This window comes from Peromyscus leucopus, chromosome 14, assembly GCF_004664715.2.
Source record: "Peromyscus leucopus breed LL Stock chromosome 14, UCI_PerLeu_2.1, whole genome shotgun sequence".
NCBI classification, from domain to species: domain Eukaryota; kingdom Metazoa; phylum Chordata; class Mammalia; order Rodentia; family Cricetidae; genus Peromyscus; species Peromyscus leucopus.
Window position 1 is genome coordinate 26,346,644 of NC_051075.1, and position 24,362 is coordinate 26,371,005.

A 24,362-nucleotide genomic window follows, 5' to 3' on the forward strand; every position below is an offset into this window, starting at 1 on the left:
CCTCTGTGATGCATTTAGATGACATTGATCATTATGAGTAGAATCTCACTTTGTGAACTAATTTATTGTGTTAAGGTAGGGAAAAGAAAGCAGTTGATTAGAGAAGACATCTCTTTCTACCAGCAAGATAGCTGGTAGAGAAAAGAATTATATTTTTTGGACATTATGATTAGATGCTTCTTTACACTGAAAGTTTTAACATCTGTAGATAGCTAACCATTCTGTGCTATGTTGTAGGAAATAAATTCCATTTAATAAAAGACTTTCTAGTAAGCATTCTAAGTAAATAAGCTAAATAGTAATTAGTTGTTTTCTTTTCTTGTTTGAGTCTTTTCTTGTTGCCTGTGTTTGAAAGAAGGTAAATTGCATTGGAAAAACCAATGCATTTTATTCATTTTAATAAAATGGTATGATAGAAATAACACAAATTTTGGAACTAGATAAGCAGAAGTTCTGTGCTGTAAGTCTTATTTACCATGCACCTACACTTGCGTGCAAGTCTTATAATTCTTACATTTCATATGGGGAATTGAAAAGACATTTCTTCATTGCTATTAAGAATATCATATTTGCTGTATGGAAAAGTCCTACTACAATTTCCAGAACATAAAATATAGTTATTTGTTGTGTATTTCATATTTATGTTATATATGTGTCCAAATATCATTTTAACTAAAGTGATAAAAGAGGAGCTAGAAATGCTAGAAACAAAATAAAAGATTGCTGACATATTTTATGGAACATTTAAATAAATTGGATATCCTTTCTTGCTGTGAATAATCAATGTGTTAAAAGTTCAAGAATATTAGGCCATATTAAAAACTATTTTATATGGTTATTAGTTTAATAATTTTATATTGTATTTAATGTTCAGGATGTCATTAGAAACTTGATTTTTAAAAGAAGTATATAGAATATAGAGTCAATAATATTCACTTAGGGTAAAATCCAATTTTATATATATTGAAATTCTGATTGTAATAAAAACCTTCAGACAAGTACCATTGACATACAGGCTTAAATGCCTATTTCTGCAAGTATGAGTTTAAGATTGTATTTTATAATTTTATGCATGCCCTAAAGGGGTTGAATAAAGAACAGAGCTGCAATGTGATTAAATTCACTATTTAGCTCCATGGGACTTGGCTTAACAGTGAGTTAGTAGCTTCTACACATGACTATCTAAAATATCAGATAGAGAGGAGGTAGGATTCTGGCAGATGGCCAATAAGGATTGGCAATTCCTGAGGAGATGTGGACTCTTCCTTCAGAGCAATGATGTACGGTGTGTTCTTTTCCTAAATAAATAAATAAATAAATAAAATTTAAAAAAATAGTATGTTTAATTAATACAATTCTGTGGTTCTTTATTTTTAAAGTTTAGTATGAATGATTCTGTTACTACTTGTGCCTCAGTGGAAGAATGGAATTCTCTACAAAAATATTTTTATAAGGTAACATATTTTTAGTTGGTTGTGGACTGTTTCCACAGTCATCATTTCTGATATAAATATGTCACATAGCTGGGATAGTAGGTTCTTTAAAAATATTTCTTGGCAGTGTTTTTAATAGCTTTTTTTTTTTTTTTTTTTTTTTAGAGCACACCAAAATTGAGAAACTGTCACAGTGTTCCCATACACCTCCTGCCCCCTCATGTACACAACACCTTTCGCTACAAGCGTGCTGACCACTGTGGAACGTTGGTTATAACCCATGAACCTACCCATAAATTCTCAGTAAGGGGGAAAGTTGAAAGAATAGGAATGTCTGTCTTCCTCTCTCAACAGCCCCTTCTTTCCTCAAAATTAAAGTCAGATGGGGATATAATTCTTCATATTAAATTCGTGGTACACTTTTGGTCTTTCAGCTTATAGAAATGATATAATCAGGAATGAGGATGAAATGGTAGATGTATTTTTCCCCCAGGTTCTCCTTGCTCATATTTCGATTCCATTGTTGCAATTTTCTCCTTGGAGAACTTAATGCTTTTCTTTTTTTAATGTTTTATTATTCTTCTTGAGAATTTCAAGCTATATTTTGATCATCTTCCTTCCCCTCCCTTAACTCCTCCCAGATGCATCCTCACTGCTTACCAACCTAACTTCTTATTCTTTATCTCTCTAAAAACAAAACCCAAACACACATATATCCCCCCTCTCAATTCTATTTTGAAACGTAGATGTTTTTTCACGTTTAACTGTAGACCATGAAAATATTGCTTGAGCTTGTAAAAAGATTTTGCTTCAGTTTTTTTTTTTTTAAAAAAAACAATATTCTGTCTTCTTCACTAAAAAAATCCTTCTTTATTTCTGGCTATTGCATTTCATTTGAGAATATTCTCAGAATCCTTATTTATAACATACATCTTCATATGTTATTCTTAGATCTTTAATTTTTAATAAATTAGAATTTCTGGTTTTTACAACCCCCTGTTCTTACAATCATTAATATAGAATTCTGAATGTGCACTGGCATTTTGTTGGTCAAAGAAATTAGTGTACATTATATAAACTGATGCTAAGGCAAGTTACTGAATTACCCTGGTTGAATATAGAACGGTCCTGGCAGGACTGACTTCCTTGGCTGAAGGCATTTTTTTTGTATTGCCCTTAGCTGGCAAAGCTGTGTGGTATAATGTACATCTACTCACAGATTGCATAAATATCTAGTAGTAGAAAAAGAGTTTTTGGAAGAGTTACTCAAATATTCCAACATTTGGTGCCTTGGTTTCATATCATGTAGGACATTCTTTTGGAGAGAATTTCAGATACTATTTTTCAATCTGTTTTTGCTTCTTTGGGATAATATGAAAAAGATTAAATAAGGCAGGCCTCAGATTTTTGACTCTGGTTAAATAGATTATTTTTGTTTTCAATAATTGAATTAAACATATTGAAAGGTGGCTGGGATGTAGCTCATGTGCTCAGTAAATATGAGACCTTGTCTTCAGTATCTAGTAGTACCAAAATTAGTCTGTAGCCTTTAGATGTAATTGATAACACTTTGCCAGATCAGAGGATTGTACTGATAAGATGTGAAAGAAAGAATAATTATTAAAGAATCATTTTAACTTTCATGTTTAGATTTTGGATTGCTCTAGTTTTCAAATATAATCTTTGAGTATTTGAAAATTAGTATACTAATGAGTAAAAATGAAGAATAGTCATTTCATACTGATAAAATGTTTGCTGCCTAGAAAGTTGTGTGTAAGTTTTGTAACTTCATATTTTTAAAAGTGCAAATTAAGCCTTTTTTAATTGCGGCTGTTAATTTAATGTGTTCTGAAATCATCAAACTCAATAGGCTAATATAACTAGGAATATTTATTACTTAGAACATTGGTAGTGTAGCAAAATAAACAAGAGAAGCATAAAATAGGTATTTGCTTTTTAATTAATTTTATCACTTGCCCTAAAAGTATTTTTAAAAGCTGTAGATTTGTGTCAGTTTCTAGAAGATTAGGGTAATTAGAATTAATTTCTTATAATACAACATATATTAGTGGAAAAATTTTTGATAAGAAAGACAGAATTAATGCATAATCCTTAAGGTTTCATGCTTATATTAAGATTTTGAGTTGGGAATAAATTATTCTGTATTTTTCCCAGATTAATGAAAATGTAAAAAATTATAATTAAAAATATATTTTAAATAGATTAAAGTGTTCAAAATATGGAAACATCAAGAACTTTTATTCAATCGTTTTTAAGAGTTGAAAGACAGAAAAATAAGTATATCAGTGGAATCCTTTTTTCCCCAGGAATCTTCATTTGTTTATATTTTATAATCAACTAATATGGAGTTTAAGATTAGGACAGGATTATATTAGCCCAGGTAAGAAGAACAAAGACCCCACCCTTCTCCCCCAAAAGGTCATTGAAGTAGTCCTTGATCTACTGAAATTCTAAAAGAGATGAGCAACAGGGACTTACTGTGCATTTTAATAGGCCATTTGCTTTCTAAGATGGTCTATATTGGCCTTTTATTACCTTTTTTTTTTTTGTCTCTGCTCCTCCCCCAAGTCATTTGAAATGAACACATTATCAAAAAACAAATTTACTTTTCCGGGTCTGAGGCTTTTCTTTCTTTCTTTCTTTCTTTTTTTTTTTTTATCTCAAGGTCTCAAGGATTTAATGCTTTTAAAAGTTTAAAATGTCAACTCCAACCAGGGCTGAGGATTCTTTTTGTGTAAGTAGCCAGGTACTAGTGCAGGAGTCAGCATTATCAAAGAAATAGCCCTTCTACCTTTTTAGTTTTTATGGTTTTGTTTTTCTTACTAATGATGGCAAATGTGAATAAAATCCATCATTTGCATAGGAAGTTATGTAATAATACCATATAGAGTATAATGATTTCCTAAAACCTTGTATTTAAAGTAACCGGAATTACAATGAGAGATAAACAGAATATTTACCCATCTCTTATGAGCTGCTGCTGATATGTAAATTTATTCTTCTACTTTGCACAAATATACTTTTGAGCTACTGCTTAAACACTTTGAGGTCCTTAGTCAAACAGTTTTAATGATGCCTCCAGTATTATGAAAGTGTGACATTTGATGAATGTCTCATATAGTTTTGATATCTGGGTACATGTCAACAAAAAAATTGAGCATTAGTTTGTCATGCAACACCTAGATAATTTATAATTTTACTGTTTATATCCATCTTGACATTTTTTATCTGCCAAAGGCAGGTTTCATTTGGAATCTTAATCTGAGATTTATTTGGTGGATCTGGAAATCATAGCCAGGGTTCCCACAGGAAATGGTCCATCTACCAACAGATTAAATGGCAGTCCTGCAGTTGTTAGGGGAGCTGTGCATTTAACACACATGCATACTCATTCAGTCAGCACTGTGGAGAAAAATTAAAGTAGTAACCCAGGTTTAGGAACAATGTAGCTAAAAAGTCCCATATTTGCTGAATGACAAAGGGTTATATAGCAGCATTTCATTTTATTATTCGTGCTTGAATTTCTTGTTTGCTTTGTTGAGTCTGCTGACGAATACTAATAAACGCCTGCAACAATCCAGACGAGAGATGCCTGGCAACAAAGCTACGCGGTGGACCTCCCTGATCTTCTCCAGTTCACAACCTGACCTTTTGAAAAATTGCCTGGGCTAAGCTGCAGAATTTGGGTGTAATGGTTATTGTTAACTCCAGCTTTAGGATTTATTAATTTGTGTGATCAAGACTTACCTATACTTCAAAGTTTCAAAAGACCAAACACAATCATCCATCCATTAGAACTAACATTTTATGTCAGTGAATCTCGATTGGTATCTGAGTGGTGCTTCTTCTGTTTTATTTTCTTATTCTAAAGATATTCCTGAATAAAATGAAAGACATAGGAAGAAAATCTGTTTTTCTCCTTATACTTACTAGAGTTTGTCTCTAATAAATGTGTTCAGAATTTGAATTTAGAATAGCTGTGCATTTAACTTAAGACAAAAAGTATGATTGTTTATGTGCTGTTGTAAAAGCTTAAAATTTACTGAGCTCATTCATGTCTTAATTACATTTTATGAATTATTCTTAGAAAAATTGGGAAAGTCTGAAAAATATTTGAAATATATTACAAATTCTATATAGCTCATGACAAGGAAAATAAAAGAATAAAATTTACTCTTACATTAATTAATCAAATTTGGGATAGTTTTAATAGTTACTTCAGCTTGAAGAATATTTTTAGTATTTTAAATAGGGTGATATGAGTTTTACAAAGCTTTTATTTCTGATGTAATTATTTTATGCTTTCAGGTATTGATTATATTATTTTACTGTTCACTTTCTACATCAGATAAAAGACATTAAAACTGAAATTCTTAAATTTTAGGATAGAATTTTATGAATATTTATATATTTTAAATAGTTCTTGCATGTAAATTTGAACTTTTCTCTATAGACTAACTATTGGTGTGCTCATGACTATTTCAGCTTGATAATACAAAAAGTTTATAAAATTTAGTGTCGGATTAACATCTTAAGTTACTCTTACATAGTAAAGTAAAAATTCCAGTAAAGTAATTTCTGTGAATAGCCAGGGGGTGATTTGAATCCAAATCATTGGATTGTCATAATCAGAGATAAATAACCTCAGCACTTCTTTTTGATGTGTTTACTTATCCAGATATATCCCTGCACAGGAGCTCAAAGGGTGCATTTGTTCTGATACTAATTCTAGTATCCCAGTGAATACTATTGACGGTTTTGTAGGTTTGGGGTGGGAGACTTACAAGCCTTCAAGCCTTCTAAAAGCTTTCAGAATCATATAGCTATATCTAGACTCTAAGGGGAGCTGTGCTGTAAATGGACTATAAAAAGAATGTAAAATATCTCCAAATGATTTTATATTGCACATTGAAGCAGTGTTTGTATGTTACTATTACTTGTTTCTTATTTCTTGTTTATGTGATTACTGAACATTTAAATGCTATGAATATCTTTGGATAGTCCTGGTCTCAACAGAACTTGTCACTGAGACTCTACTCATTCTGCCACCAATCTTTTGTGTATCTCTACAATTATTCCTCTGTTGTCTGTCTCCCTTAATCTTTGCTATTTCTCCTGAGAACAGACAGTTTTTTATTTACCTTTAAATTCTATTTAACTTCTGGCACCATCTCAGTGCTTAGTAGGTTTTATTCAGTACTTTTTTCTTTTCGCTTTTCTGGTTTCCTTTTTGTTTTCTGTGAGCCTCACTATGTAGCCCAGGCTAACCTAAAATTTATACCCATTCTTTTCCTTTTTTCTTGGGTGGGATGTTTGGAGAGTTTTTCTAGGGAAACGTTCTCTGACTGATTTACATCCATAGCCCTTGTCTTGAACTTGGAGTCTAGGCTGGCCTCCAGTTTACAGTCATTCTGCTCCAGAATCTTGAGTGTCGTGATTACCAGTGCATGTTAGCTACCACATTTACATACACATTTTTTTTTTACTCATTTGGTGTTTATATATCTTTGAGATGGTTTTAGAAGTCATTATTTTCTTTCACTGATTCATTTCAATATTATAAAAATCTAATGTGATCACTGTTTTAACTATGTATTTTAAGGAATAGAGTTTGTACTCAATACTTAGAGATGGATACAGATGAGACCAGAAAAATTAGAGAACACATCTATGTAATTCTTTTTCTATGATGTATTTAATCACAACAGGTTTATTATTAACTTGGTGATGAAATTGAAGTATAGACAAAAAGATTACTGTATAGTTTCATTTTTTTAAATATGGGAACCTAAAGGGTTTTTTTTTGAGACAGGGTTTCTCTGTGTAGCTTTGCACCTTTCCTGGATCTCACTGTGTAGTCCAGGCTGGCCTCGAACTCACAGAGATCCGCCTGGCTCTGCCTCCCAAGTGCTGGAATTAAAGGCGTGCGCCACCACCGCCCAGCCCTAAAGGTTTTTTGAAAGCTTCCATGAAGGGCATTAAGTGCAAAGAAACTGCTAAAAATAATAATTTTTTCATGTTATGGCTTTTGAAGCCCCAAATCAGTATTAGCAGACAGTGCTCACATAATAAAGTGAGTGTGAGCATATGGTACCCATGTATAAAGTCAGCATGAGCATATGGTACCCATGTATAAAGTCATTGTGAGCATATGGTGCCCATGTATGAAGTCTGTGTGGGCATGCAGGACCCACATGTGAAGTCAGTATGAGCATACATTACCCATGTATAAAGTCATTGTGAACATACGGTGCCCACATAAGAAATCAGTGCAAGCATACCGTACCCACATACAAACTTTGCAATTTAAATATGGTTCTAAGAATTGCCTAAAATCCTGTGACTCTCTGAGTGATAGGAATCTGTATTCTACTTGTAGTGATCCTAATTGTAATTAATGTCATGGTACAATATAGTGAATGCTGAAATTGTTTATTTTATTTAAACTTACTATATTGCTGTCACTACATTGAATTTGCAGAAATATATAAACAATGTCCTCCATATAGAATTGCTGTTTCTTTCAGGGACTTTGTTTATGAGTGTGTTTCTAAATTTTAAAAATGTATTACTTTTAAAATTTTATCTGAAAGAAGTGCTGAACTATTGCATATCATTTAAAAATTAATCTTAAGTAGTTTCTCTCTATGCATCTTATTGAACTAGATATTTTATTTCCTAATTATTTATCTTATATGTATTCTATTAAAGGAGTACTATATGTATTAATATATCTGATTTTTTCACATAACATTTTTTGGAGAGAATAAATATATATGTAATAATGTATTTTATTAGAATAACCCTACTGATTTTAGCTATATAACTACATTCTGGACACAAAACAAGCGGGACATTTTTAATATAAAAGTTGGATAATATTAGAACAAAAACCTCATTTTTTGCTTTCATTCTTAATATTTAAGAAAAATTTAATATAAAATTTGAATTTAAAGTATGAATTTGACATCAAGAATGTGACACTCATTTCACAGAAAGACAAGGGAATATTTGGAAATAAAAATACAGAAGGCAGCTGTTAACAGCAGATTTAAAGGTAATAACTAACATTTATTGAGTATGTGTTCTATGATAATACTTTTCCAAGAAACTTTTATAACTTAAATAATTTACTTATCTTAAGTACCCTTTGACGCAGATATTATTTTGTTCTTTACTGGTAGGGAAATTAATCAAGGTTAAATCATTGCTAATAGCCTGGTATGGTGCTCCATACCTGTAATCCTCACACTAGGAAAGCCAGGCAGTAGGGTCATGAATTCAAGGTCAACTGGGGCATACTTCATTCATTCATTCATTCATATTTGTGTGTGTGTGTGTGTGTGTGTGTGTGTGTGTGTGTGTGTGTGCATGTGTGCATGTATGAGGAGGTGCTCACTTGTAAGTGTGCATGTGGATACTAGAGACTGGTGGTGGTATGTTTTTCTCCTCATCTCTATCTTATTTTTTAAAACAGGGACTCTCATCAAACCTAAAGCTTACTGTTTTGGCCTGGCTGGCTCTCAGGATCCTCCTGTCTCTGCCTGGCTGGTACTGGGGATACAAACATGTATCATGGCCGGCTTTTACATGGGTTCCAGGTATTTGAACCCAGGTTCTCATGCTTTCACAACAAGAACTTGATTGACTTCCCAGCCCCTAGCCTAGCCTATACAGTGACGACAAGTAAGCTAATAAACAGCAGTATTTGTTACAGATGATACAGTAGGCCATGCATGGTGTTAGAATTCAAAACGTGCAATCTGTTTTCAGAGTCATTGCCCCAATTAAGTTTCTGCTTGGAAAGTCACAATCCATCAGTGTGTGGTAGTTATACTACTAAATATGTAAGCTGTTGTCTTGAACACCTCATACTAAGTGGAATTGCTGTGATATTTCTGATGTGCTTTTCTCTTTTTCTCTTGTGTGTGTCAGGGGAACACATATTGTAAGCATCTATGTGGGATACTATTCCTCCACTCCTGAAGAAAAGGAAACAGAGAGTTGGAAATACATACTAATTGAGATAAGTAATATTTGTACAGATAGGCAGACATATGCATACACATACACGCATACTTTTAAATTACTTAAAAGTGGCAGATGTCATTAGGAACCCCGAGTTGATACTATTCATCTGGTATTTTGAAACTAATGGTCATTTTTAAAAACTGTTTAAAATGGGGAACACTGTGGTCTTTCATTACATCTAGTTTATAATCTAATAGCAAAAAAACTGGAGATAGTATAGGAATGAAAGGCAATAAACAACAGGGTTTATTTTTATATTTATGGAATCAGTTGCTAAATATAATTATTTCTACCTACTCATTTTCTCTCAAAAGAGAATTTAAAGAAGTGTTAATAAGTGGCTAGCCAGTGTCAGAAGCAGAGTAACCACATGCCTGTTGCAGTTAATCTTAGGTATGAATTCTCCTAAGCTGTACTTTATATAGAGTGGGTGGGTTATATTTAGGAATTATATGTATATACATATACGTGCAATAACAATTAATGAAAAAATAGACCATGAATTTGAAAGAGAGCAAGGAGGAGTATTTGAGAGAGTTTGGAGGGAGGAAAGGGAAGAGAGAAATGATGTGATTAGAATCTCAAAAACAAGAGGGGAAATTTAAAAACGAGACAATGGTTCATTTATTCTAATGTATTTGCCAATATTCCTTTGATCTGCTTGTCTTCTTCTATTCTTGAGCTCTCCGATGACTAGGTCATTGCTATTCTTAGTAACCTGGTAGGATCCCTAGGGATGATTCTAGTTCAACCACTCTGAGGAAACAGCTCTGTAAACAATATTGACCCCCCCCAGGGGACCATCAAATCCATTTACACAGATAGCAGTTGTCACAAACTATTTACAAAGCCAGACAGAACAGACTTTCCCAGCTTCTCTGAATTCCTATTTGATTCTAGCCACCTCATCACTTCTGTGTGATAGTCACGATACACTTCTTAGTTAGGCTGTGAGTTCTCATTTCTTGGGTAACATCAGATATACATTTCTGTGTAACTGGAAAAATGAATTCAAAAAGGATCTCAGAGCTTCCTCTTCTAGATAAGGAAATGGTATCATAATTTGATTTGTTTTCTAAAGTGAAGAATCGAGTGTTTAAACACATTGGCACTGAGCCTGTTAGCAATACTGATATGTCCATAAGTAAAATAAGAATTCTTTCAATCATGAAAATCGTCTGTTGAAGTAGTACCTAAGTCCACTAGAGAGAGATGAGGTCTTCAACGCTTGTATTGTAACTAGCCTTCCAATAGGTATTGATTTCAAAAGGTCAGCATCAATTCCACTCGTGTTGTCCAGATGCATAACTTCCTTTGGCAATAGCAGTGCATGGTATTTCAGAGGAACAACTTGTAGTAGCTATCCAGAATATTTCAAGTAGTTGCAGGAAAAGTTAGCACAACAGTGATAACATTAGCTAGTAATAACAAAATTTCAAAGATACATTTGAAATGATAGGTATCTATGTCCATGTAAAACTATGGTCACAGAAGAGCAAATGAAGGCATGATAATAGTTATAAGGATTTTCCTGTTGCTTAAAGTTGAATAAAGAAACTAAGACTTCATAGACATGCATTATGAAAAGAGATTATTATCTAATCCCATATGGAGAGATGAATTTAAATAATATGAGATCAGTTAGCCATAATGACAGAACAGTTAACAATGACATTAATTAACCACTAATATGGATTACTAAAGAGAGCTCCTATTTTAAATGTGGGACAGAGGGAGAGAAGGAATTTTGATAGAAGGGTTTCATTTTCAAATGTTGTCTGCTCAGAGATAAGACTTGGTTTAGAGTGGACATCTGTCTTTTGTTGAATATTTATCTTTCGAACTGACTGGCTTCTGTACAGAACCATCCTACAACTTTCCTTTTGTATCACTTTATTGGCTTTTGTGTTCATGTTTCTACACAATTCTCTTAGAATTGATTGGTAGTACAAGTTCAGCTTAAGCTTTTAGTAGCTTCATCCCACTATCGCCTTACAACCCCGTTTCTCCTGGGATGAAGAGTCTGGGGAAATAATGACCGAATTTAGACTTACTGTGTGCTAGTCTGTTCTCATAGTTGGAGAGAGCATTAAGTCAGAAATTGTACTTATTGAAGGATTTGGATAAGATAAGTAAAATTTGGCAAAATGCAATGTGTTAAATTAATACCTTAATTGTACCCAAAAGCCAAAGTACATAATGCAGTGTACTCTCAAATATTTTAGGAAAAAAAATGTATGGGCATATAGTTAGATCCATAGTACGGGGAGAGAGACAGAGACAGAGACAGAGACAGAGAGAGAGAGAGAGAGAGAGAGAGAGAGAGAGAGAGAGAGAGAGAGAGGAGAGAGAGGAGAGAGAGGAGAGAGAGGAGAGAGAGGAGAGAGAAATGTAGGCAAAGTTAACAGGACACACAGGACTATTTTCTGTGTTTGTTAACTCTCTCTATTCCTAGAGAATAAATCTTGAGTACCCATAGATGTTCCATATAATCAGTTGTATAGCCCAAGCCTGGTCCTGGTTACATTCAGATATTCAAATCATTACATCATTTTCTCATCACAATTGTACTAGAGTCTTCACAGAGTGTCTGTTCTTCTCTTCTGTTTGTTTCCCCAGTGCACGGCCATAGGGTACATTGACTATGTGGTTTCCATAAATGAGTATCAAAATACCGAATAAGGAATAGAATTTAAAAAATCAAATTTTCCATAGAATGGTTGAATACTTATATAGAATAATGTAGTAAAGAAGAACATTCAAAAGCCTTTTCAGTTTTTAGCACTAATTTGATGAAATGGTGTTTGCCAAACTGATTTTTTTTTAAAAAAAAAAAATAAAATGCAGGCAGGCAGGTGGGAAGATTTATAAATCAGCCTTGTTTACTCTGAAGTAAAATTAAATTCTCAATAAAAGAGTATAGATAGTTTGATTTGCAGAGCAGACTCTAAATGTCAGATGAACAGTTCAAATTAGGAATCTAAAAGGTTTTATGACTGAACAAAATTAGAAATAGAGCTAACCCATGCAGTATGGGTTGCTTATATATATTAAATGTTTCAAATATTAACTTTTGAGAGTGTTTTTTGGAGGGAGGGGCATAATGTTAGTCCAGGGTCTTACCCTGGAGCCCAGGCTGTTCTAAAATTCACTATTAGCAAACCTCCTGCCATAGCCTCTAAACTATTAACATTTTAAAACATGTTAAAATTAAAATAAAGAAATCTCAGAACTGGGGGCTGGATGGCTGCTCTTCCAGAGTACCAGGGTTCAATTCCCAGCACCCATATCATGGCTCACAACTGCACCTTCTGTTTTAGTGGGATCTGACACCCTCTCCTGATATTCATGGGCACTATGCACACAGTGATGCACATACATACATACAGGCAAAACACTTACATAAAATTAAACAAAAAATGTTAAAATAATTACAAAGACTATGTCAGAAGTGTATGCATTTATTTTACAATTGCTCTAAATATCAGAACTACTAAAATCTAGGAGGAAACCAAATGCCCTTTTATTTGTAAGCTTCTGTATCTCCTCTAGAAGTTTGGAATGGAGGATTATCATAGTGAAATACTGGTTGGTGATTCATGTTATAACACACAATCTACTACTAATAGAATATCTCCTTAGTGCCCCTAAAATTCTCTCGTTTAGAGTTTGAGGATTCCATTCTTATGCCAGGTATTCTAGGAAAACAGAATGGTCAATGCGCCTGTAAAGCAAACCATGAAAGAGTTTTTCGATCTCAAAAATCAACTAATCTTTAAATATAAGATTTCAGAATAACATTATGTTGAAATGTCATGGTTATTTCATAGCATGCAGTTGTGATACAGCATTTCTCTCTTCTAATTCATTCTTCAACAAAGATAAATCAAAATATTTACCAAGAGCAAGTGATTTGTGATATAGCTTCCATTTACCAATATGAATAGTATCTGGACTTGAAGTTTTTATTATCTACAGTTATTACAACCAAAAAAATCAAATGAAGATTTATGAGAGTTACTTTCTTTTTTTGTATAATATTTTCTTTGTATTTTAATATTACTTTTGTGCCTCTAGAGGATTATATGTTGGCAGATTTCCTTGTACATCTCTAAGACTACTTTTTAAGGCCGAAGAATTATTTCTTTTGGAGTTAATGAAGTACATGTTACAATCAACAGTTTTGCCTTTCAATCTTAGGAATAACAGATTTGATTTTGTATATATTATTTCCTCCAAAACTTTACTATGCCATTAAATATAGTTTATCTCTTTAAAATAAATATTGCTTAGTGCATGGGACTTAAATAATTTTTGAGATATAATTAAGCATACAAGGTATATTTTCTAATATATCGTATGTATTTGATGATATTAATGTTAAAATTATTCTTACATCCATTTTAATAGTATTATGTTACAGAAATAAACCACATTTATTGGTATGTCAGGTACTTAGTTAAGTCAGTGATATTTTATTTACATTTTATAGACAAGAAAATGTTGTGTTAAATAACTTGTACAGCATTCTACACTTATTAAGGCTGTAATTTTCCCCCAGGCAGTCTGAACCTTAGTTCCATTGTACAGTATTGATTCATTATAGCCATATCTTTATGCCTTGCTATTTTGAGAGTAGTGTGTTTAAACCAGTGGTTCTTGCAGCAACTATAATAATTTAAGCAATGAAAAAAAAAAAAAAAAAAAAAAAAAGGAGCTGATCCTTCTCCCAGAGGCTTTGATTCAGTTAGCACAGGTATGGCTTGCTCTGCCAAGGTCACAGTGTGTAGCCTCATTTGTAAGCTATTACTTTAAATAGCTTCTGTTGAGGGAAGTGAAAATATGGATGACAAATGCTGGCCTGCACATCCTTAATCGACTACAGTAGAGGACAACTAGTACCTGTGTTAAAAGCTGTGTGGTGTTTTCATAAGAATGTTCATCTGATTCAACAATTTTCCTACATGGCTCTGTCCTTTTAAGTGTCATATATTTTTGTTTTAGTGCAGATACAACCATTTGTCTTGCGCAAGAGGCTTCAGTGGGAACTGAGAGTGCATCAGTAGATGAACAGCTGACTATGAATTCTGAGCAAGTCATGCATGAATTAGGCAATGAAGTCACATCTGAGGACCTGGAACTACCAGAGAGAATCTCCAGCAATTTACAGGCCATCGGTCCTTATCCAGATGAAGGGCCGTCTACAAAGTGCAGGTGAGTGTTGGTTTCAGTGTTTAATCTAAAAGTTAAGAATTGGAACAACATTTCTTCTTTAATACATTGTCCCTCTTCTTCATTTTGGTGTCAGATAAATTTAATGTGTCATTGACTTAAAAACAATTTCAGGACCCTGCAAGGGCTTTCTATTACTTCCATAATATTGATATAATATTGATATAATGTTGATATAATATTGATATAATATGTCTAGATAACTGAGAGCAGCAACACAGGATGAGTTTAAAGAAAGCAGTGAAGTTTGATTCCTCCTCGATATTATTTTCTGTGACTCTTCATTATGGGTATAAGGATACTTGTGAAATTGATATGAGATACTATTTACCAAAGCTTAAACCTGTTCAAAGATTTTTTTCTTTTTTACATAGCTCTCTGTTCTTTGTTTGGGATGATGTGAATACTTTTAGGGCGACCTTGTACGCCATCTACCTTTTGTCTTTCTTATTAAATTACATTCTGTAGCATTAAGTCATCCAGTGTGGAGAAACCTGTGTTTATTATCAATGGGATTATGCTACTTTGATAATTAACCATATGCAACAAAGATAACATTAGACTTGAAAATGACAGCGTAATTCTCTTTTCATATTTTTTAGAACACTGTTTTTTAAAAGTTTTTTTTTTTGTGGAGTTGTTTTTCTGTTCAAAATTACTCAGTAAGATATATTTGTTGATACCAATACACAGTAAAATCAGTAACTGTATTAAAGGTCTTCTGCTGTGGAATAATGCTTTTGTACACTGGTTTAATAAAACACTGATTGGCCAGTAGTCAGGCAGGAAGTATAGGCAGGATAAACAGGCAAGGAGAATTCTGGGAAGAGGAAGGCTGAGTCAGGAGACACCAGTCCACCGTCCAGGGAGCAACATGTAATGGCACACAGGTAAAGCCATGTAACATGTGGCGACATATAGATTAATAGAATGGATTGAGTTTAAGTGTAAGAGTTAGTCAATAATAAGCCTGAGCTAATGGCTGAGAAGTTTTAAATAATATAAGCCTGTGTGTGTTTACTTGGGTCTGAGTGGCTGTCGACCAGTCAGGACACAGGAAAACTTCCGGCTACATTCTCCCTTAGTGTCGGATTCTTACTTAAATACAATTTGAGGTATATTTTAAGGTATGGAGGCAAGGATGATGGGAACATGGATAACCATTGTTATAATCATGTAAGAAAGATAAATGGTAGAGCTTATGTTCCTGCTGAGAGATCTATAGTATAATTCAATATGAGAGCATTCAACATGAGAGCATAGTAATAGCCCTATATTCACTGACCATCCCAGGACTCAGGGCCAAAGACTGGCTTAAGTAACACTGCATCCACCAGTGTTGACATATTTGACACCATAATACCAGAAAACAATCTGTCTTGTTCTCGACTCTTCTTTATACTACCTGCTTACAGGTTGACATCACTGTCTTATGGAATATGTTTACCATTAAGTCTTTGGGACATAGATATTAATTTTAATGTCTTCCATTTAATAATTAAAATATGAGTATGATACTGTTTTAATAAAATTGGGAAAATGATTGTATCTATTTTCAGGAAAGCAAAAAATATAAGTTGATCCTAACCAGAACTACAAATGAAAACCTGTACACTTTTGTCAAGTATACTTAACCAGAGTCTCTTTAGGATCACTATGTGCTTTCCACAAACTTTATTTTCCCCATGGATAAATTGGTATATCTGTAAGTTGATATATTTATTGTTTTATAGCAATCATACTTTAGCTACATAAAAAGTTTAAACTTAAATATTTTTACATATTTATTGTGAATAATAAATTTACATCATTTGTGAAATCATATATATATATATAAGTTATTTAATAATTCTCTTTATTATAGTATACTGGAATGTGGAAAGAATGATATGAATTATGAACCTGTGATTTCTCATCAAGTTATCCCAGACTTAAATAAAGAGACATCAGTAGCATATCTCCAAAGAGAACTGGAAATTCTCAGAACAAGCAATAAAAAGGTATAGAAATATAAAAAGTCTAATTGCTGTAAACAGTGTCTTAGCTGTTGACTATTTCATTTTTCTCTGTTGCCCATTATTATTCAGTTTTATTTCTGTTTCAGTGCCTCAACAGTAGGCTTGTGTTGTCTTGCCATCCAGGTATTTGGTTCAGCTAAGTGATTGGCTATAAAAATAAGCTCTTTTGGTTTCTATAATATCACTCATTTTCCATAAAGCTCTGGTAATTTATGTTGCTATAAAGCAAATATTCAAATTTCACTGTAATAAAACGTGGCTTTAATTTTATGGAATGTGGGTTATATTATCAGTTATTTTCATGCTACTTTGTTAACTTTTCTTCATTTTTATTAGTATCTATCCATTCTTTCACTTCGGTAATATATGTAACCAAATGTCAAAGTTGCTATTGATGTTATATACCTTGTATCCTGTTATACTATTACATGCATCCAGCTCAATGTACATGTGTCATGTTTTGTTTCCTCTTGTTCCTCCCCAACATTCCTCTGGTCTGCAATAATTTATTAAATAATGCTCACTTTCTTGGGTTCTTTTGAAAATTCTATATAGTTTTCTGATTTTAATATTTTCATTGTCTGGCCTAATCAGACTGAAGCATGAACGTTGTTTCTGAGGGAAAACAACACAGATGACAGGAGTCCAGGGAAGAATGGAAAAAGAAAATGAAAAGAAGCATTCTGTTTGAGCGTGAGATACTTGCCATACTTTGATTTAGCACTTACTATGTGCCAATTTGAATCAGGTAACAGTGTCAATTTAAATGAAATATGAGGCAGTATTCACAGTCAGATATGTATCTGATATTAAGATTATCTTAATTGATTTTTTTTTCAAAATATTGGAATCACTAAAAGAAGCATAAACCTGCAGCCCAGTTTTCATTTTTAGGACCAGTAGAGCCCTTTAGAATTCTTTGCTTTAAGACACAGGAATGAACGAAACAGCGTCTGTAGTAGGTATTTTTAGTCAATACTGTTGTCCTGTTTCATTTCTATATGCACATATACAAATACATATGGCTTATATTTTTTCCATTTTTTTTATCATTTCTGGTAGTCACTACTTAGAGAATATATTGCAACCTGAACTTTTTTCCCTGAGAGTCAGTGTGTTTAAGCAGTTAAATCTAATACTATACAAAGATTTAAGAACAACAAAATCTTACTTTGGAATTAATTATGTATGGAAGGCATTTATCAGATAAGAATAATTTTTTCTAATTTGTTTTAGCTTCAAGAAAAATTGACTAAAGAAGATAAGGAAAAGAGAAAATTAAAGCTTAAGTTGGAACTCCACGAGAAAGCAGCAGCAGCTGAAATTGCTGAAAGGACAGCAGGTAGGAGATGAATGTTCATGTTAAGCTAGAAGGTGATTGTAGGATGTGAGCTGGTGGATACTAGCTCATTGCCTTGTTTGCCAAAGGAGGAGAAGCTTTTTTTCCCTTTTGGCTGCTTAGAAAATAGGTGGCTTTAACATCCTGGTACTGGTATTAGTGAGGGCTTTACCTGTATTCACACTGATTTGGGCATTAAATGCATTGTTAACACCATGTCAATCCAATCACAAAAAGGTTGTTTGTTTTGTTGGAAGGGCCTGAACAAACAAGGGGAAATAATGACTACCAGTGCCTCTACCTTTCAACCAGCAGTTCAAATACCACTTATTGTTTTAGCTCTTGGAGAGGAAATACTTCTCCTTTGTATTAAGATAGTTCTATATTCATTACCAATGGAGACCGACATTCGAATAAAAAAAAAAAAACGTTTTATGCAGTTAATAAGTTAACATCTGATGATGTAGATGATGACAGATAATGTTTTCCCTGAGATTAAAGTGAAAGGTTGCCACATTTTAATGTTGTACATGACTGCCTTGCATTTTGGACTATCTTACTCGTACACATGTATTTGAATGGAGAAAAATTTCAAACATATTTATACGTCAGAGATAGGCTCATTGGACTCTGAAGTCTGTGGTCTCCATCTGGATAGTCATTGTAGCTTTTTTTTTCTTACACTATTTTCCTGTGTTAAGAAAAGTGAACATTTGTAAAATGAGAGATAAGCATTTAGAAGTATTTTAGCGATTACTTGTTCAAGAATTTTATACTTTATGAAATTATTTAATGATTAATTTCAAGTTATAATTATGTTTTACAAACTACTTAACTTGGTTACATATATAAAAGAATTAGGGGATTTTAGGTTAGAGAGATGGTTAATACAGTTTATTTTCAAAATATTATATGGATGGTAATTCTAAATAAATACTCCTGTGATAATGTATTTAAGATGGATGGACAAATAAATAATCTAATTGAATTCTGTATGGCAACTTTTCTATTAATGACAAATAACCATAAACTTTTTGTTTCTTTTTGATAGGGAAATATAGCAATATATTTTAAAGAAAATTAATAATACATTAAAATGAATAATACAAGTAGAAATTTAGAACAATTGGGAAGTTTCCTGAATTTTTATAAAAATTATATGTATTGCTAGGAAAGTACTGTAAGATTTATTTTGAAATATATGCATAATTAACTTTCTGTATGGATTACAGAAATAGTTGAATATTTGTGGGGGCTGTTCTGACATAGTAATGATTTAATGTAACTAAGTAGCCTATCTCTTGAAGAGACTTATTAAGCAATAATATTTACCATTTAATTTTGAATAATACAGTTCAGTATGTAGTTCAAATATTTATATATCGTTATATATTTAAGAGTTCTTGATTGACACTTTGAGTAATATATACAAAAGTGGAAGGAATTTTAATTGTTCTTATTAGTCATGTATTTACCATTCATAACAGAATATTGTTTTACTATATACAAGGTGTTTTAAATGTCTTATTTCCACCTAACTGATGAAAATAACTGTTGTATAGTTTCCCTGAAACATAGCACTGGACTCGAGATTAAAAAAGAAACAGGGAAAACCTTTCACTGATTTGAAACTCTAAAAACTTCTATCCCTGGTTCATTCTTGAAATTTTCATCATTTCTAAATAGATATGAAGTTTTAATAAACTCATATTCTACCTCTTATGTATGAAGTGCATTCCAAAGCAAAACACTTAGAAGTAAAAGCAATTACATCAGCAGAGTAGTTGAAAGAGAAGCAGTGCAGGACTCTGATTGTATGTTAGTGATGCTTCGTCTCTTGTAACACAGAAGAACCAATAATCCACGGAAGTCTAAATGTTTGTTTTTATTACTGTACTTCACATTTTTATTCAAAATGTCTATTTGTGAAGTATAATATGAATATACATGTATCTATTATAATGTTTGTAAGGAAACTATTAATGTTTATAAAACAGCTTCCACAAAAAAAGTAAATACTGGATGAACACCAAACTAAATGCTGGAAATAGAAATATGATGCAATAATATTTGTAGCTTTAAAATTTGTTAATATGTGGCAAATTATCCTCCTACTAGACATTTTCTTTGAGTATATAAAATATAAAAATTTGTAAGAATGTTTTTGTGTTAGTTCTGATTATAAGAATATTAACAAATCTAATGATGGAATTGTTAAATAAATTTTGATATACATTCATGTTGTGAGATGTGACACAATAATTATAAATTTTTCTGAGTAATATTTTATGGTATATAAAAATCTTTTATATCTCAAAATTAAGTGAAAGAAATATTAAGAAAATTGCATTTATAACATTATTGTGTTAAAAGAAGCAATTTTTATGCACATGTATTAAATGAAAGACAAATTTGTTGGTCTTTTAATGAAGCTAAGCTGAGATTTTCCAGGACCCTAGTAAAAAATCAGATGTGGGCCATGTGCCTGGAGTACTAGTGTTGGGTGGGCACAGATAGGAGGAAGGTCCCTGGAACTTGCTGGTCAGACAGTCTTGGCATCCACTAAGCTTCAGGTCTAGTGAGTGACCCTGTCTTTAAAAACGTAAGACCTAGAGCAATAATGGAAATCACTTGACAGAGCTTCTGGCCTTTACCTCCCCACACCTCCATTAATGATTTACTGTGACAATACTTTAAAGGAAGTACACTGAAAATTATGTTAGAAAATTTGGAGACAAGGGATTAGATTTAAGAAAAAATGCTAATGACGTATATATATTCCATAGCATTTTACTAAATTGTGAATCCAAAGTAAGAGAAATGAAGTAGAAAAAGTTGGGTTTTGTGTAACTGTGGCAAACCTTCTGTGTGTTGTTATTTAGCTTTCTTTGTTTTGCTGTTCATTTCTTACAAAGCGTGGATATTATCACTCTCTATGTTCTTAGGAGCATTTGAAGCTCAGTGAAGCCTACTGGCAGATGGTTTGCCCTTTCCTTTCCCACCTTTCAGGAGTGTCATTTCCCTCATGGTCATTGATATTTTCCTAGAGCCTAACTAACAGCAAGCTCATTACAAATCCGGGAACTGTATCTTGAGGCTTCATTTAAAAAAAAAAAAAAAAAGATTTGAACCATTAAGCATTTCTTTTTGGCTTGCAAACACTTTTCAGTCTTAATACTTCATACGCATATTGGTTATAGTTGAGTGTTCAGACTTTGCTTTCATACTTTTTTCCCAATGTTTTCTTCTATGTGTAATGACAGTCTAACTCAGCACTGGTTAAAACCTGGTGTAGGTGGCTTTTATTTTTAGGCTAATGCTTATGAAATGTTTACCTCATAGAAGGTCTCAATAAATGTCACCACATTGTCTTCTAGAGCTGTTCATCAGGTGGACAACGTTAAAATGCTTATAACAGATTAGTAGAGGCATAAGTACTTGCTGCCCAATCTAATAACAGGTAGTGGCTCTGTGTTTCTTTATACCTAGTCTGTTTTACAAAGAGTTTATTTGTATTTATTTTAATTATTATTTATTATTTAATTTGACTACCATAGCTTTTCATTTCCCCAGATTTTCAGACTTAAACTTTTAAAACCTCAGAAAGTTTGTTACTATCTCTAAGAAATTAGATTTGGCCCCCACCATCAGCTGCAACACTCGGGAGAACAGACCCTGTACCTTGCTTGGGCAGCACAATAGAGCCAGTTCTGCCTACAGAGGTGTGAGTGAGGCAACCCTGGAGTTGTAGGTATGGGAGAGTAACTTCTTACTCCAGTGCTCATGTGTCCTGCAGCTGTGTGGGTGGGTGAGCGATGTCCTCACCCCCACTCCTCCCATCAATGCCCCAGGCAGGTGGAAGAGCAGTACATGAGGTCATAAGAGCTGGAGAGCTGTCCCTGCCCCTCATCAGATGTAGCACTCAGGAGAATGGCCTCTACACCTCTCCTGGTCAACACAGTAGAGCTGGCCCTGAAGGTGTAGATGTAGGAGAACCGACCCTGAGGGCATGAAAGTAGGACAACTGCCCTCACCCCTTGCTTTACTACAAGGGCTGAACTGGCCAGGGCAGTGCTGGAGAGCTCGCCCTGGTGGTGGAGACAGGCGAGAGCTGGCAGGCTGACCAACCCTGCAACTACTCAGGCCCAGAACCAGGGTTCTAGTGTTGGCCCACACCAACATCCACCCCATCTGTGATCTGCTGGAGCATGGAGTGGGGTGGTCGGTCCTGTGGACCCAGAGCTGCAGGATCTCCACAACACTGGGAAGCAACAGGATGTCTAGGAAGGGTCCCAGTGAGGGCCCAGCATTGATGGTGTACTGTAGTGGGTAGCCATTCCAGCTTGGATCTGGAAGTTCCAACCCCCACTGAGACTCTGGCAACTGTCCCGCCTATGAGGCGGGGCCAGGGGAGGAGTCTGGAGATCCTTGACCTGGATGGGCGAGCACTCTCTCTGTTCCTGGACCCTAGATGGTGGAGGTTGACTGAGCAGAGCTCCAGAGAACACCTTCCCCAGACACCACAACCTACCTATCCCTTCATTTGTATGTTACCCACTAAATAAATCTTCCTTTTAACTACATGGAATGGCCTTAATAATTTCACCACCGGACTAGCTGCTCCCTTTTTTGAAAATGGAACCGTGTAGGCATTCCCTGGTTCTAAGGAACTTTGCAGGCGGGTTTAGGTACCCGCCAGCCTGGGAGGAGGCTGAGGGCAAGAGCCACCATGTGAGCGTGAGCGCCAGATATTGGTGTCCAGACTCCTCCCCTGACCCCCGCCTCGTAGGCAGGACGGTTGCCAGAGTCTCAGTGGGGGTCAGAACTTCAGATCCAAGCTGGAATGGCTACCCACTACAGTATACAGGGACCAGGAACCTCGAACCAGACCAATGATTCTTTGGGATGAGTGCCTGCATGTAAAAATGCATGAATAAAAGGGTTTATTACGGAACTCACTGTATCACACTACTGCTTCCATGATGACATATTTCCTGCCTTCCTTTTTTCTCCCTTCAATTTTATTTTGTTTTATTAGTGGTGTGGGTGGATGGGTGTAATTGAGAGGCATGATGTGAAAGACACAAATAATAAATAAAAAGAAAACTGAAAAAAGAAAAGAAAGAAACTAGGTTTGGTGGTATAGACTCATAATCATAGCATTTGGGAGGATCCCAGTTCAAAATTAGCCTGAGTTATATAAACACTTACCTCAGGGGGAAAAAACATGACCTCCACAAGAAAATAAAATAAAGGAGAAATGTATAGCTTTAGAGAAACCACCCCATAAGTTTAAGAAATGTTTGTTTCATTGTTTCTATTGAGGATTTCTTATTCATTTTCACTTATTTAAATTATACACATATATAATATTATTTGAAAACATCATTGACATGTGTATTTTAGAGGAAAAATAGCTGAAAGAGCAAATATTTACATTTTTAAAGTATCTCTTTTCAACTAAAAAAAAAAAAGTAGCTAAACTCCAAACATTTTAAAGATTTTTTTAATTCAGTTGAGGATAATAGTAAGACATAATATTCTGTTCCCTGATTGTATCAACTAATTTCTTTTATGTTAGTGATGTGTTATTAACTTTTAAAAATATGTTGTTCAATTTAATCTTTTCTCTATTCTAAAATTTCTGTGGCATTTCCTGGTGCTTATTGTCTCTTTTGTAGTATTGTTATTATTATTATAATACAGATACTGTAAAAATTTTTATATAACAGTATTCTTCAGTACTGTTTTACAATGTTTAAAATATCAGTATTTCTTCAAAAGCCTTATTTTTTATTTCTTAGTAGCTTACATTAGAGCCTCTGCTTTATGTGTTAGTTATTTTTCTTTCTTGAATGTCATCCATTAAAGATTAGCTGTGGAAGGTTGAAGCATGGAGAGATTATGAATGACAGAACAACTCCTGTAGAATAATAATCAGTTTTTGGTATTTAATGCTGTTTGACTTTTGCAGACACATTTCTTATTAACCTTTGGTACAAAGAGAAATCCAGGTTCCTGATATCTCATGGAGAAGATGAATTTGAGATCCTCTTCCAATTAAACTGAAATAAAGACAATATTGGATTTTAGCCAAATGATCTCCTTAGTTTTTAAGTCTCATGTTTATAAATCTATCATCCACCTATCCATCTATCTATCTATCTATCTATCTATCTATCTATCTATCTATCTATCTATCTATCTATCTCATCTGTCTTACTATATTTTAACATATAACTTAATGGTTATATATCACACCTGGCTTACTCATATTTGACAATGCAA

The 24,362-nt window shown here is 33.6% G+C and overlaps 1 protein-coding gene across 6 annotated transcripts in view; it reads left to right on the forward strand.

The window, feature by feature from the left end:
- Mipol1 (mirror-image polydactyly 1) overlaps positions 1-24,362 on the forward strand; it is a 303,018-nt gene that overhangs the window by 63,638 nt on the left and 215,018 nt on the right. For 4 of the 6 annotated variants that reach the window (XM_028869753.2, XM_028869747.2, XM_028869751.2 and 1 more), the window contains exons 2-4: positions 14,490-14,699; positions 16,582-16,717; positions 17,972-18,077. In XM_028869753.2, the coding sequence (XP_028725586.1) occupies positions 14,566-14,699; positions 16,582-16,717; positions 17,972-18,077 (376 nt within the window). In that variant the 5' untranslated portion in view covers positions 14,490-14,565. Of the gene's footprint in view, positions 1-14,489; positions 14,700-16,276; positions 16,423-16,581; positions 16,718-17,971; positions 18,078-24,362 lie in introns of those variants that run through there. The other 2 variants (XM_028869754.2, XM_028869748.2) reach the window with 2 other exon arrangements.